At 37.3% G+C, this 17,561-nt stretch overlaps 1 protein-coding gene across 1 annotated transcript in view; it reads right to left on the minus strand.

The window, feature by feature from the left end:
- The window catches only part of Smp_139410 (hypothetical protein), a gene marked incomplete at both ends in the record, with an annotated part of 54,656 nt that overhangs the window by 20,878 nt on the left and 16,217 nt on the right, over positions 1 to 17,561 (minus strand). Inside the window, 4 exons of the mRNA XM_018798812.1 lie at positions 646 to 781; positions 3,616 to 3,737; positions 16,926 to 17,113; positions 17,147 to 17,255. Of these exons, the coding sequence (XP_018653717.1) occupies positions 646 to 781; positions 3,616 to 3,737; positions 16,926 to 17,113; positions 17,147 to 17,255 (555 nt within the window). The remainder of the gene's footprint in view (positions 1 to 645; positions 782 to 3,615; positions 3,738 to 16,925; positions 17,114 to 17,146; positions 17,256 to 17,561) is intronic.

A 17,561-nucleotide genomic window follows, 5' to 3' on the forward strand; every position in this document is an offset into this window, starting at 1 on the left:
TGAAGAATTTAGGAAAAGACGATGGAGGTGTATAGGATACACATTGAGAAAATCATCAAACTGCGTCACTAGACAAGCCCTAACTTCGAATCCTAAAATTAAACCAGGAAAAGGAAGGCCGAAGAACACACTACGTCATGAAATGGAAGCAAACATGTAAAGGATGAATAACAGCTGGAAAGAAGTGGAAAGGATTGTTGAGAATAGAGTTGGATGGAGGATGCTTGTGGGCGGTCTATGCTCCTCCACGAGGGGTTCATGATAAAAACCTTAATTTTAATTCCTAATCCTAATCATCAATTCTTCACACTAGTTTATAACTTTCCATTAAATCTAGTATGTTGGTGGACATTCATCGGGTCATTTTAGTGTCACCCAAAAGTTGTCCATGAATTATACTCATACTCATTCTTAGAAAGAAGTATCTTATTCAGTGGTCTATCGGTTAATGGCTCTGGCTCGAGATTGGTAGGTTCTGGGTTCGAATCTCGCGAGTGCGGGATCGTGGGTGCGCACTGCTGAGGAGTCCCATATTAGGACGAAACGGTCATCCAGTGCTTTCAGTGTTTTCCATGGTGGTGTAGCTTCAATCGACTCATGATTTCAACTTTGAAAAATAATAACTTCAATAAAATATAATCTTACCATAAGTCCAGTTGCCACAGCAATTAATCTACCACAACTCGTATGTGGTACAATATCACCATAACCAATACTTAAGAATGTAACAGATATAAGCCAAGCTGAGTTTAATAATGATAAATGATTATCACCTTGTTCCCTTGAATAAATATATAAATAAAATAGAGATCGTTATTTTTTAGGAAGGGTTAGTATCAGAGGGAGTTTTTATTAGTTCAGATTATGAGTCGACATATGCTCACTAGTGATTGGCTTCAAGAGGTAGTTTCCTGGAGTTCTAGTGAGATACAATGATCAGTGGAGTTCAACCATGTCTGTTATGAGATAGTAACTCACTGAACATAGTGGTGGATGTGTCGCTCAATTTCGTGGATAAGTTAGAGTTAGACATTAACACCGTTGGATGCCGGCCAGCTCAGTGGTCTAGAAATTAAGTGTTCTCACGCGAGACCAATAGGTCGTGAGTTCGAATCTCGTGGGGCAGGATCGTGAATACGTACTACCACTGAGGAGTCCCATAATAGGATGAAACGCCCGTCCAGTTTTTCCAGATTTTCCGTGGTAGTCTAGCTTCAATCGACCCATAATCTCAGCTATTAACAATAACTTGACTACAAAATGTGAAAAGAAAAAAAGATTGTAACATTTCTTATTTGGATATGGAATTCTCAGTGTAAACAATGTCAATATTATCAATGTAGATAATTGTTATTGTTTACATAGTTAACTTATTGTAATGTATAATATTGATTTATGTATTAGTGTATATAAGATAAGATAGGAATTTCAGCTTCTTGAATGTTATATAGACATAAGTTGTAACAAAAATGGATTGTGAGTAGTAGTGGAATCCAGGATAAGAGTTTCGTCCTATTTGGGATTCGTCAGTTGGATGTACTTGTATTCAGGGGTTGATGTTTACTTTGGGACTTAAACCAAGTAAAAGTTCGCTTCAAACAGCATTGCGTTATTCACTTTTTAGGTTCGAGTCCCGGAGTGAACATCAACAGGTCTGGAATGAAGTCACATCCAGCTGAAGAGCTGGATTCCACTGCTGCCGACCACTCATTTTTGTTTATAATGCTTATGACTCGAGGTAATATCAAGCCAATACAGAAAGTTTGCACATATCCCAATAACAAACTGGTCAATTGAAGTCCCAAACATCAATGGGAAGATCCAAACAAACAATAGGAAATAAATTTAAAGATGAACATTGATTTTGGTTTGTGATATACAACCTGTAATAATGGTAAATGAATTTACAGTATATGTTTGTGAAGATCCTGAGTTCAATTACCAGTTGCCAGGCCATGGATGCCCATTGTCGAGGAGTCTCACACTGAGACGAGATGGTCGTTCAATGGTTTTTAGGTTTTCCATGATTGCCAAACTTAGATTCGTGAGTGATTTCGATGAAAGATTAATGAGTTGTTGAACATAGAGCTTTGGTTACTACCAACTTCAACATATTCTGGCGGCACCATTAACATGCCCATGATTTTCATGTAAAATGACATGTTTCCCATAATACGATTTCAGGTAATTTTACTTCCGACTGCCGAGGTGAGTTTTTTTGAAATGATGATGTAGACAGCGAATAGTGATTTGATTATCTACGTCTGACCTATGATACATTATGCAGATGGTTTGAATTTCATTGAAAACGTTTTTCTTTTATCTAAGTTGAACTCATGAGCCAATTAAAGTCATAACACCATGGAAAATATGGAAGCATTAGACGGCTGCTTCGACCGATGAATTCAACCATTAAATTTCTACAATCTCCACAAAACCCTCATCTGATAGTAATAATCATGTGCTCACTAGTAACTGGTTTTAAGAGGTATTTCATGAAGTTCTAGTGAAAAACCATGATCAGTGGAGTTCAAACGGGTCTATTCAGAGATGGTACCTCGCTGAATACAATGGTGAACGGTGGCACAATATTGTGGATTGGTCGGAGTTAGACATTAACGCCATTGGATGTCAGCCAGTTCAGTGGTCTAGGGGTTAGGAGCTCAAACGCAAGACCGAAGGTCCTAAGCTCGAGTCCCGCGAGTGGGATTATATATACATACGTCCATCAAAAAGTTATGCCACCTCTAGCGTACTTCACATTTTCAGTAAATGAAGGACAATTTTTAGCTACTTGTATTCACTCGTTTCATGTATGTATCGGTTCCTTCTCTTACAATCCAACAGCATAACTAGCATAGGATGTTGTGATCGGTAATAGTAACAATATCGGTAGTACTAAGAAAGATTAGAGGCAATAAGATTCAATATGGATGAATGCATTTTTGTGAATGATTCCGCTCTGTTTTATCCAACGTCTAAAATAGTTGATTAAAATCGTCGCACAGACGTCTCCACATACCTATACAGCTCCTTATATCGGTGACTGATTTCATGAACTAATATTAGGCCTTAGTTATACCACTCTTAGCTTCCTTCTGACTTACTCTCACACCAGTAAACATCATAAATTGAGGTAGGCGATGGTCTTGACTACGTAATACATATCCCTTTAGTCTTTTTCAATGAAGATTTACTCTCCAATCAATCGATAAACCATCTTTAATTAATACCCCATTACTAACCTTTGGAATGATCACGTAATGGTTCCCAGATATATGATCACTACTTTTATAAGATTTTATTGACAAACAATATATTGCAACTATAAGTAAAGATGGATAGCGGCTAGAAGTGAAATCCACTGTGATGCGCAGTTCGTCCTATTTAGGACTCTTCAGCTGAATGTATCTGCATCTCAGACTTGTTAATGTTCACTCTAGGACTCGAACCCTGTACCTTTCACTTCAAACGACATCACGTTATCCACTACTAGCCATTATCCATCTTTGTTTATCATGCTTGTCATCAAAGAGTGCCTTCTTTTGAAACATTCAAACATGTTATAATCAATCCATTCCATTACCATGGAATGTATATAACATTATAACTTACAATTCACATGCTCTTAATGTCCAACTGAATATTATCCATATTGTTGTAATAAAAACAAGTAATGCTTTAGCTGGACATAACGTCATTAAAGTTTTCAATACAAATTGTAAATTGAAACTGACCTAAAAGAAAATAGGGGGAAGATAGATGATGGAATTACACAAAACGAAACATTTGTTAATGATAACTTACTTGAATGCTTACTTACAACAGTTAACATTGATGAAGGAGCATAGGTCATCGAACAGGATTCTCCATTGAAATTCTGTTCTGAATAGTCCTTTACAGTTGTTTCCAGTTACTATCTATCATTTTAACTCCACCTATAGCCCCTAAGAAGGTTACTGCCGGTTCCAAGACCGGATAAAGGTGGAGGGTTGGGCATGGGGTTAGCGACCCTATCCCGTAGAAAAATAACTCGCTAAAACAAGCTAACCAGAAAAAAATAATTCAAACCATCTAAACTCTGCCCTGGAAGTTGAAGGAAGGACACTATCGGCAACAAGTTACTGTGGGATGGGACAAACCAGATTTAAGCGGAGGAAGAAATCAGGATTAAGCGCTAGAAGTGGATAGGATACACATTGAGGAAATCATCCACCCTCACTTGGAATCCTGAAGGTCAAAGGAGAAGAGGAAGACCAAAGAACACATTACGCCGAGAAATGGAGACAGACATGAGAAGAATGAACAAAAGTTGGATAGAATTAGAAAGGAAGGCCCAGGACAGAGTGGGTTGGAGAATGCTGGTTGGCGGCCTATGCTCCATTGGAGGCAACAGACGTAAGTAAGTAATCTATCATTTTGATGTTTGATTTTAATTTTCATCGCATGTGTGTTGTTTGGACTTTCCTCTATTCTATTTCTTTTCAGGATTCCGAGTTACCGCTTGCCTTGTGCTAAAGTTAGATGATTTCCAGTATCTTCTCCTAATTTCCTCTTCAGATGGAAGCTGTTTTGTCCTCTCTCATTAAAGGCTGTTGCTGATAGTATCCAGAAAGTGAATGCTTGACTAATTAAAAATAACTGGTTGGTTTGAATTATGTTATGTTTTGCGCCCGAATACCCTGGTACGGCCAAGAGCGGAGAGGGGTCACCCTCCCTATTGAAATGCTCTCACATGGCCACGTGTATAAAGCCTCTGTCAGGGAAATCCTACTCACTGCCTTCTCGTGACATTACTGTTGTTTACGAAATTGGGAGGAAGAAAAGCCAATCTCCGGCGCTTTAACCGGGTTAGTGGACACGGAAATTCCACCTAGGGGAGTTGGAAAACCCTGATTTCAAACCAATGGTGCACATGGGCTGACTCCAGTATCCTGAGCGAACAAATGGCGTATGAACCAATTATCGGTCACCGGCTACCATGTGACTGCATCGTCTCACGATACTCCACTGCCATTTGGATCAGACCTTTAGGTCGAAGGCTCCAGGTGTGGTCCCCTAAGAAAACCACCTGCTTCTATCTGGGCACACGGGCAGTATTATAGCTTTCACACAATTTTGTGTGTAGTGCACATATATCTGGTGTATCTTTTTACCAATATTTATGTGTTCAACTAACAATAAATAATAATAACGTGAATTTAAACAACCTGAGTTACGTGAAAGGAATTCATGAAAGCTATCAGTAGTCAGTCATTTATGTTTTCAACCCTAATAGAGTAATAGTTACACCCTGAAATTGTTACTCATAAAATCTGCTGTCACACTCAATAAGGTAGTATCTGACCACTTGACACTAAATCGTCATTGAATAATCGGTCATTAAATAGGGTATTATATTTTCATTATTTCAATTCATGAATCAATTAAAGCTAAACCACTATGAAAAACCTAGAAGCACTCAACGACCGTTTCATCCTAATATGAGACTCGTCAGCATTATGTATCCACTATTCCATTCGCAGGACTCGAACTCAGCACTTTTAGTTCTATGAACAAACTTTCAACCTTTAAACCACTGAACCAGTATCTAACAGTATTAATATCTAACTTCAATCGATCCATTTTCTCAACTATTTGTGTTTTTATGGGGGGGGGGGGTTTTCGTTGTTGTTGTTGAGTAAACATAAAACGAAATGGAACAAACAACATAGCAACAACAACAACAACAACAAAAAAGTACCACCACCTAAATTATGTAATAATAGTGACCAAAAAAATCGATTTCATTTTACTTCATAAAGAGATATATATATATATATATACATTGAATACCTTCATAAAGTATAACCACTTTACTGAAGTGTCATAAATCAAGGAATAATAGAAGAGGGAGAGAGATTAAGTAAATGAATAAAACTTGTTTTCCTTGTTTCTCTTTTCGTTTCCTTCAACTTACTCAATATAAGTAGTATAATTCAATTTTTGAAATAAAGTAATTTAGAAAGAAGGGGGGAAGAATGGTGAAATGGATCATATAATGCATTATATAATAGTTAGTTTGATGTATGGAATAATTGAGAAGAAATTAATCGATATTGATGTTTGATCCCACTAGAAAAAATGGAAACATACTACATAATGAATCAATCCATACCCCACCCCATCCCACCCCCCTAGCAACATACGTTACAATCTTTAATATGTGGATTTATTTCCAATGAAAAGTCAGTTGTTCAACTATATTATTGTAAATGTATTCAAATGAAACTATCTCTTAGGGTATAACGTTACTTCATTGAGATGAATGATACTACTACCCACATCTGTTATCCATCGTGGAGGAGTATAAGCCGCATACCAGCATTCCCCATCCAACCCTGTCCTGGGCAATCCTTTCCAGTTCTTTCCAAGTTGTTATTCATCCCTTTCATATCTGCTTCTATTTCCCAGCGTAGCATGTTCTTCGACCTTCTTCTTTTCAAGCTTCCCTTCCGGATTCCAAGTTACGGCTTGCCTCGTGATACAGTTTGGTGATTCCCTTAATGTATGTCCGATGCACTTCCAACGAATTTTCCTAATTTCCTCTTCAGCTGGAAGCTGGTTTGTCCTCTCCCATAAAACGCTGTTGCTGATAGTATTCGGTCAGTGAATGTTGAGTATTTTGCGTACACAACTATTTATAAATACATGTACCTTCTTGACGATGGATGTATTAGTTCTACACGATTCAGCTCAATACAGTAGGACTGTGTCGACGTTCGTATTGACGATTCTCACTTTGAATTTAGTTGACAGTTGTTTTGAGTTGCATATGTTCTTCAATTATAGAAATGCGGTCCTTGTTTTGCCAATCCCTGCCTTTACATCTGTATCAGATCCTCCTTGTTTATCAATGATGCTCCCCAGGTACGTGAATGTTTCTACATCTTCCAGAGTTTCACTATAAAGTGTGATTGGGTTGGTGTTCTCGGTGTTGCATTTGAGAATCTTGCTTTTTCCTTTGTGCATGTTGAGGCCCATTGATGCAGAGGCTACTGCTACATTTGTTGTCTTTGTCTGTTTTTGTTCGTGTGTATGAGAGAGGAGAGCTAGGTCTTCTGTGAAGTGCAAATCGTCTAATTGATTCTGAGATGTACATTGTACTCCATGCTTTCTGTCAGATGTCGAGATTTTCATAATCCAGTCAATCATCAGAAGAAAGAGGAAAGGAGAGAATAGATAGCCTTGTCTGACTCCGGTCCTTACTGGAAATGTATCTGTCAGCTATCCTCCATGCACCACTTGGCACTGTAGTCTGTCGTATGAGTTCCGGATAATGTTGACAATCTTCTCAGTAACTTCATAGTGTCAAAGAAGTTTGCATAATGTTTTCCTGTCAACACTGTCAAACACCTTCTCATAGTCAATGAAGTTGATGTCTGATGACGAATTCCACTCAACTGATTGTTCCATGATGATCCGTAATGTCTAGATTCGGTCTGTGCACGACCGATCCTTACGGAATCCAGTCTGTTGATCTCGAAGTCGAGTGTCTACTGCGTCTTTCATCCGGTTCATCAACACTCTGTTGAAAACTTTTGGTGGTACTGACAAAACGCTGAAATGAATGATACCAGCCTAGAAACTGTTGAACATCATGTCACAATTGACACTGTCAGTTAATCGTTTATTAACCATGACTACTTTTTTGTAACAGTAGCTGTGTGCACTTCTTATCCCATTCATCACATATCTGTAACTTAGTTTTGTTCTACTAGGAATATTGACTACCGATTAGTGGTTAGATTGAGTTGGATCATTCGCTGAATCCACTGCACATTATTTCGTTTCACTCTCTTCTCTTCGATTCACCTCTCTGATTGTCTGTTCAGATCATTGAGTGCATGAAATGTACATATTCAAAAATCCCTTCTCTCATTTGTCTTATTCAATTCCGTTATTCACTAACGTGGATTAAGTCGATGATTATATAAAAGGATTGGTAGTATGTGTATATTTCAATAACGATCATTTACACGATCTACTTGGAATCAGATATCGGGCTACAAAAAGCTCGAATGACATAAAGCGATATTTTATAATCAGAACAGCATTTTGTGGAAATTATACCAATTCATGAGTCAATTAAAGCTAGACCAACTTGAAAAACCTAGAGGCATTCAATGGCCGTTTCGTCTTAGTATGGGACTTCTCATCAGTTCACACCTACGACCCTGCTCACGAGATTCGAACCCAAGGCGTGTCGGTTTTGCCATTCAACGCTTAACCTCTAGACCACTGAGCTGGTCTGGGCAACCAACGATGTTAATGTCTAACTCCAACTAATCCACAAAATTTTACCACCGTTCACCATTGTGTTCAGTTAGTAACTGCCTCTACAACAGATACAGTTGAACTACACTGATCATGACTTCCCACTAGAACACAAGAAGTCATGACCAGTGGAGTTCAATCAGATCTGTTGTGAGATAGTATCTCACAACACAATGGTGGAAGGTGGCACAATTTCGTGGATTGGTTGACGTTACACTTTAATGTCGTTGGTTGCCTCGACCATCTCAGCGGTCTAGAGATATTTTTATCATCAATAAGATGAGTTTATGTAAATCTATACCATTGAATATAAAGTGAATATTTAATTATATGAGTTTTATTCCGGAAAAAAAATCGAATAATTTTATCATAGAAACTTGACCTGATTAACTATTACTCATGAATTGGTATAATTTCCACAAAATGCTGTTCTGATTATAAAATATCGCTTTATGTCATTCGAGCTTTTTGTAGCCCGATATCTGATTCCAAGTAGATCGTGTAAATGATCGTTATTGAAATATACACATACTACCAATCCTTTTATATAATCATCGACTTAATCCACGTTAGTGAATAACGGAATTGAATAAGACAAATGAGAGAAGGGATTTTTGAATATGTACATTTCATGCACTCAATGATCTGAACAGACAATCAGAGAGGTGAATCGAAGAGAAGAGAGTGAAACGAAATAATGTGCAGTGGATTCAGCGAATGATCCAACTCAATCTAACCACTAATCGGTAGTCAATATTCCTAGTAGAACAAAACTAAGTTACAGATATGTGATGAATGGGATAAGAAGCGCACTTTCCATGGTGGTCTAGCTTCAGTTGACTCATGATTTCAACTATGAAACATACGGATATACTCAAAAGTGGTGATTTTAATTCCATATTCTATTACTGATAGATTCTATAGAAGGATAAAGTAGTTTCTTAGTTGTTACCTAATGAAATCCTGTTTAAATTATACATGATTATTAATCTTGACGGTATTCATCACCATTGTTTTGTGTAAGATATTGGCGGCATATAGTTGGTAGGGAACTATTGACCAAGGTTTCATGCTTTTTGGTAAGCGTCAACAAGGTGTACTAGTAATCTTAAGGGTACTCATGAACCTTAGAGGAATCGATTCTTTATCACCCAGTTTCATAGTTAGAGATGTAACTACTGAGCTACTCGAAATACGGCTTGCCTCTTATAAGACTGAGATATATTTACAATTGATTGATCACTGAGTAGTAACTGATGCTATAGTTGTGGAGTCCCTTTTTAATTCTGATCGAATTCTATCGTCCAGTAATCAATGACTATCAACCATAAATATAATTCAGTCTTACAAGAAGTCAGTTACAGTTTGAATAGTTCAGTGGTAAGTAATTTGGTTTTCTTTCCTGATTCATTATGATATGAAGGATATTGAAATCTCAACGTTATATCCACTATTAAACTAATGATGAATACTGAGCCGGCTGGCATCCAACGGTGTTAATGTCTAACTTCAACCAATCCACGAAATTGGGCAACTATTCACCAATGTCATCAGTGAGTTGATATCTCTCAACAGACTTGGTTGAACTCCACTGGTCACTGCTTCCCACTAGAACTCCAGGAAATACCTCTTGAAGCCAGACACTAGTGAGCATATGATTATAATCAGAAGGGGTTTTGTGGAGATTTCAGTATTTTTCAAAGTTGAAAGCGTGAGTCGATTGAAGGTAGACCACCATGGAAAACCTGAAAGTACTGGACGACCGTTTCGTCTTATTATGGGACGCCTAAGCAGTGCGCATCCTCGATCCCGCACTCGCGAGATTCAAACCCAAGACCTACCAATCTCCACAAAACCCCTTCTGATAATGATGAATAGTTGTAGTGTAGAGAACGAGAACATCAAGTAGGGACAACCAAATGTATTCGAGTATATCATTACAGAATCCATTAGTAAATATCTGAGAATCATACAGTGGATTCTACATTTGCAAAATGTCAATCAATCATCTCAAATTTGACTGTTTCTTCTTTTCTACAATAATCATTGACTATTCCTATTCTCTTCTCATAGATCTTCTTAACCTCCTGCCTTTAGGCCATTCACTATTTATATCTGTCGACATCAGTAGCGTATACCACATTAGTACTAAGAACATACTATTCATTTTGATACCAGCATTCACAAAACAAATCAATCCGTAAGTAATTATCATGCAAACACTGTTATCAGTACGAGGATTTGTGAAGATTGTAGCATCTTCAAAGGTGATTTAAGCTTGTTCCTCATTGAAAACCTGGTAGGACTGGACTGAACCAGTCCGAGTCTGGTTTTAGACAATTCTCTAACTCAGGCAATGAGTGAAGGGTTGCGCTAAATCATGGATTTATTAAAGTTAGATATTAACAACGTTAGATGTCGGCTCAGTGATCTAGAGGTGAAGCGTTCTCATGTGAGACGGAAGATGCTGAATTTAAGTCCCTTGAGTATGGGATCGTGGATGCGCATTGCCGAGGAGTCTCATACTGAGATGTAACGTCTCCCATTGCTTTCAGGTTTTCAATGGCGGTTTAGCTTAGATTGACTCATGAATTGAACTTGACAGACATTGTTCTTAATTTATTTAAACATAACTTGTAACAAATCTATGTTGAAAAGATTTATAATTCCATCAGCAATAGTCTACTGTGAGAGAGGACAAACCAACTTTGAGCTGAAAAGGAAATTAAAACATACGATGGAGGTGGATAGGACACACACTACGGAAATCACCAAACTGTATCACGAGGCTAGCCCTAACTTTGAATCCTGAATTGAAAAGGAGAAGAGAAAGGTCGAAGAACACATTGAGCCGAGTATCGGAAGCAGATATGCTGTGGATGAATGTTAACTGGAAAGAATTGGAAACGATTGTTGAGGACAGAGTTGAATGGTGAATACTGGTGGACGGCCTATTCTCTTCCACGAATAGTGACAGGCTTAAGTAACTAAGTAGACTATCATATTTCGACTTTTCAACTTATTGACAGTAAATAAGTATTCTCTCTATCATATTCCTCTCCTAGATCAAATCATTGATGCATAATTAATTCAATTTTGAAATTATTCGATGATGCATACGACATATAGAAGGAACATTATTCAAATGGATCTTTAAAATAAAACAGTTCACTGATAATGAATTTTAATTGAACTTCTCTGTCACCTCAAAGAAGTTTCAAGGTGGAATAGTTTGAAGGTCGTTTAAAATGAATATTGATTGAAATTAGTAAGATGGTTAAGTATTAAACTGAATACTGATTGATAAGGTATCTTGTTGTCATCATATAGTGTTAACACTATGAGGTACGGCCGAGAGTAAAGAGAGTCCGCTCTCCCTCTCAAATTGCTCTCACATGGCCACGCGTATACAGCCACCGCCATAGAAATCCTACTCACTGCCTCCTCACCACTGAGGTGTTGTTTACGAAATTGAGAGGAAGAAAAGCCAATCTCCGGCGCTTTAACCGGTTTGGTGGACACGGAAAGTTCACCTAGGGTGGTTGAAAAACCCTCATTCCAAACCAATGGTGAACATGGGCTCCAGTATCCTGAAAGAACAAATGGCGTATGAACCAATTATCGGTCACCGGATACCATGGGACTGCATCTCCTCACGATACTCCACTGCCATTTGTATCAGACCTTTAGGTCGAAGGCTCCGGATGTGGTCCTCTAAAAAAACCACCTGCTTCGGTTTGGGCACACGGGCAGTATCATAGCCCTCACACTATTAAACGAAATGACATTTTTTTGTGCGGCGCATATATATCTGGTGCCCCCTTTTACCAACATTTATAAGTTCAAGTAAATAATAAATAAAGAACACTACTAAAAACCTAAAAATACTGGATGACCGTGATGATATCAATCAACATTCATACAATTGAAGAAAACTGGAATTCGAAAACACTATCTGTCAGACAGCATCGAAGTCACAATCTTCAATACGAACCTCAAGATAGTTCTACTACATGAAGCTCAAACGTAGAGAACTACCACAACTACAAGTATGTATAAACAGTTGCCTATACAAGATACTCAATATCTGTCGATTGGATATCATCAACAACAACCTACTATAGGAAAGGACAAACTAGCCTCCAGATGAAGAGGAAATTAGAGAAAGACATTAGAAGTGGATAGAATGTCCATTAAGAAAATCATCAAACAGCACCATGAAGTAAGCCCTACCTTGGAATCCAGAAAAAAATGGAAAGGAGGTAGACCAAGAAACACATTCCGTCGAGAATTGGAAGTAAACATGTAAAGAATAAAGGGAAACTGGAAACAACTAGAAAAGATTGTTGAGGACAAAGTTGGATGGAGAATGCTAAGGGGTGGCCTATGCTCACCTACGAAATAGTAACAGGCGTACTGGTAGATCCAGCCAAAAAGCCCTACTTAAGATGAATCGTGCGTCCTGGATTCCACTGTTAGTCACTATCCATCTTTGCTTATAAGATAGATAGTTAATTTGGTAGGAAATAAAGGTATGAGTTCGGGAGTGAACATTACCAAGTTTGTAACGCAGGTACATCTAGCTGAAGGCTTCCGAATAGGACAATGTTTTCTTCTTTTGAAACATTCACTTCTTCAGAAAAATGTCATAAAAAGATCAAATTGATTACATCAACGAAGACAATGTGATTTATTGATGGGATGATCTTTTTCTTTGATCAGTTAACTCATCACATTGTTACTTAGTGAGATAAATCACATGAATATGACAAAAATAAAGAGATCCGATATATTGAAATGTCAACTATTTGAAGAATGTATTACATCAAGATAATATAAACTGAACTAAGGTTGTCAAATACTATTTTATCAGTATGGGGTTGTGAAGATTGTTAAGAATTCCCGTGACATCGGATCAAAGAGATAGCTTGATTCTTGTACTTAAAAGCCCACTACTGCTAGGAGATTTATGTCGTTTAAGGATGGAACACACTATTGCGGTTAGGCACTCGAAGCGATGGAGACAGTTAAACTACTTTGTCAATACCTTCTGACGTCGGTGGTTGAAGAAGTTACTGCATCGGGAATTATTTATTTATTTAAACATACAAATATTGGTACAAAAAGGAACCAGATATATGTGCGCCACACAAATCTCAATTGATATGTGTGAGGGCTGTGATACTGCCCAGGTGCCCAAACCAAAGCAGGTGGTTTACTTAGGGGCCAAACCCAGAGCATTTGACCCAAAGATCTGATCCACAAGACAGTGGAGCATCGTGAGGAGATACAGTCCCATGGTAGCCAGTGACCAACAATTGATTCGTTTGCTATTCGTTCCTTCAGAATACTGGAGTCAGACCATGTGTACCATTGGTTTGGAATGAGGGTCTTCCAACTCCTCTAGATGAACTTTTTGTGTCCACCAACCCTGTTAAAGCGCCGGACATTCGCTTTTCGTCCTCTCAATTTCGTAAAAAACACCTCCGTCACGAGAAGACAGTGAGTAAGACTTCCCTGGTAGAGGCTGTATACGTGTGGCCATATGAGAGCATTTTGAGCGAGGAAGCGGTCTCCCCGCACTCTCGGCCGTACCAGGTATGTAAAGGATGAATAGCGACTGGAAAGAACTGGTAAGGATTTCCCAGGACAGATTACGATGGAGAATGCTAGTGAGCGGCCTAAGCTCATCCACGATGAGTAACAGACGTAAGTAAGTAATATAACTTGTAAAGGTTATGTTTAAATTAACTTCATCATATCTAGTAAATTATATTACACTTGTAATGCATACACATTCAGGCTCAAACTATGGATTAGTTTTCAGACAAAAAAGAACATTTTATAGTTGAAATCATGAGTCAGTTGAAGCTAGACCACCATGAAAAATCTAGAATCACTGAACAGCCATTTAGTCATAGTATAAGACTCCTCATCAGTACGCATCCATGATCTCTCATATGGGATTCGAACCCAGGACCTTCAAACTCAGGCGTGAACGATTAACCTCTAGATCACTGAGCTGACATCTAACAGTGTTAATATCTATCTTCCATTGATCTATGAATGGCTCCTAAACCATTCATCAATTGTCTATGGTAAATACCTATCTCTATCTGATACGGATCGAACTCCTATGGTCAATCGAAAATCTAACAATCATCACAACCCCATACCGAAACTAATTCATTACTTAAGTTTTATTTTGTTTGAACGGTAAGTTAATTTAAAGAAATTATAAATAAGAAACATAATTTCATTCCATATTTTTAAGTCTTATATTCTATCCAAAGTTCGAGAGAGAGAGAGAGACAAGGAGGGAGGGCGGAGAATGATTGAGTGAATGAATAAATGAGTATGTGTGTGTGTGAGGGGGGAGGATGGGAAACAGTTTGAGTAGAAACGCCATTACTCTCCACTAGAAAACGTTCCACTTACTTACATACATATATGCACAATTGATTGTTATGATGTTCTTTTTCTTTGTAAGTTTTTCCAGTTTTTTTTTTTCTTTTTTTTTCGCCTTAGTTACCAGTTAAACAGAGTCATTAATTATACCAAAGTTATAAAAATTGAATTATTATGACAGGCTAATAGCTTACTCTTGAATCAATATAAAACTGAACATTTAGATTCTTTGAAAAATCCCTAATGTTAAGTCAAGTTGATTTCATGTCAAAGAAAGGTATGTTACACTTACCTTTCATTATACTACTTATATATGTAATGAATAGTAGTATTGGTAGTAGTATTAGTAGTAGTAGTAATGGTAGATGGTAAATTGAATAGATTCTAATCAGTAATATAGCCAATTGAATCTTAATTAGCTTCCTGTTTATTTAAATGATTGATAATAATAATAATTAATAGAACCGAATTGGGTATAATAGAGATGAAAACAAATCAATAATATGAAGAACGAAGAAGTTGAAGTTGACATTGATATTAATTATTGAAAGGGTATGTAAGGGTATGGATAGATGGATTTGTGGAATTGTCAATGTGTATATGTCATCGATTTGAGACTCAAGAACACAGTACGCCGAGAAATTGCGACAAATATGAGAAGAATGAACAACAATTGGATAGAACTAGAAAAGAAGGCTCAGGACATAGTGGGTTGGAGAATGCTAGTCGGAGGCCTATGCTCCATTGGGAGTAATAGACTTAAGTAAGTAAGTAAGGACTCTTCGGCTGGATATACTTGTGTCTCAGAGTTTATGGTTCTTTTAAAGTTTGAACTCAGTCCGTCATAACGTTATTCACTTAGCTAACGATTCTAGATAATCAATAGTTTATGAAATGAGATGAATCTTAATTCATTTCCAATGGTTGTTTGAATCTTCTCATTGATATTTAGGGACCATAATTGATCATTCCCTTTTGGTATCCAACTCTTTAGGATACTTGTGATTTAGTAGTGAATTCCTCACATGATGAGCATGTACCAAAAGAGGTTGATCAACCGTTGTCCATAAATACCAAGTGGAAGATGCAAACAATCAATACAGATGTTTCGTTCAAGTAAAGATGTTATCACTCTTTAATGAGCGAGTATAAATTGAATAAAGAACCATCAATTGAAAAGGCCTTAGAACTACTGGTTTACATCGGAAACTCCCGTTAATTAGTGATATCAGAGGGGATTTTGTGGATATTATAGTAATTTAATAGTTGAGATCGTGAATCAATTGAAGGTAGACCACCAATTCTTGCCAACAGTTTAAACCATACAATCATTTACAAATACTTTTTGTAAATGAATGCACTTGGTATTGTTTGTTTAGGACTGAAATAGATCAGTCTCTTATTGGCCTATGTGCATAGTGTGGGTATCGCCTCAATATATCCTTAATTCACAATCGTTCTGAGGGAAGATGGATAGTAGCTAGCAGTGAAATCCAGGATGCGCGTTTCGTCCTATTCGGGACTTGTCAGCTTCATGTACCTGCATTTCAGATTTGTTGTTCACTCTGGGACTCGAACACAGTATCGTTCGCTTCAAAAGCAATCACGTTATTCACCTAGCTACTGAGTCCTGATATTTACTAGCTTGTGCAATGGGTTGAAGTTTGAATTCACTTCGTATTATTTGTTTGAATCTTCCCATCGATGCTTAGGACTGCAACTAGTCAATCTCTTATTAATATATGTGGATACTCTACGTATTGCCTCAATATAGCCTTAATTCACAAGCATCCTTAGCAAAGATGGATAGTGGCTAACAATGTACTCAATAGCTGAGTCGATAATACGATGGCGTTTGAAGCGAACGGTACTGGGTGAACATCCACTCTACGATGCAGGTACATCCATCTGACAAGTCCCAAATAAGATGAAACACACATCCTGGATTACATTTCTAGTCACTATCCATCTTCGCTGATAAATAGATCAGAAGGGGTTTTGTAGAGATTTCAATATTTTCATAGTTGAAATCATAACTCAATTGAACCTACACCACCATAGAAAACCTGGAAACACTGGACGTTCTACTACGGGACTCCTCAGTGGCAGTGCACATCCACGGTTCCCGCAACAACAACAACAACAACAACAAAAATTAGTTCAATAATATATCAAAAATAAATGATTCATTCATAACTTACTTTATTAAATGCTCCAATACTTCTTGAACCAGCATCATTGAACATTCTTGAATGTAATAATAATGCCCTTAATGCTAAATATAATCTACCTAACATTGGTAATATTAATAATAAATATGGACTAAAATGATCACTTAATTGATTTGATGATAATAAATAATTACGTTTATAATTAATATAATTAGTTACTGGGAATGAATGATTAAAAAATAAATCAATACCAGGAAATGGATGAATGGAACAAATCAATAATTCTGTAATAATTTGTATAATTCTATGCTTAGTAACACATATTCTCCAATCTTTTGTATATTCTTCACATAGAAACACCTAAACAGAAAAAATATAGAGGAAAATCAGAAGGGTGGGTTGTTGTTGTTTTTTTTTGTATTTTAAATAAGTACAATCGATAATGAATGATATAATACATTAGATAAGGATGAAACGGCCGTCCAGTGTTTCCAGGTTTTTCATGGTGGTCTAGCTTCAATAGATTCATGATCTCAACTATATATCATTATTTGAGTTATAAATTTAAAGCCTGAGTGATGTCTAACTCTCCTGAAAGTAGAATTGATCTGTACTGCTCGAGTTAAGTCTGGGGGGTGTCTAGCTTTCCTGCGAAACGAGATTGAG

The sequence above is a fragment of the Schistosoma mansoni genome, chromosome 7, assembly GCF_000237925.1.
Source record: "Schistosoma mansoni strain Puerto Rico chromosome 7, complete genome".
NCBI lineage: Eukaryota > Metazoa > Platyhelminthes > Trematoda > Strigeidida > Schistosomatidae > Schistosoma > Schistosoma mansoni.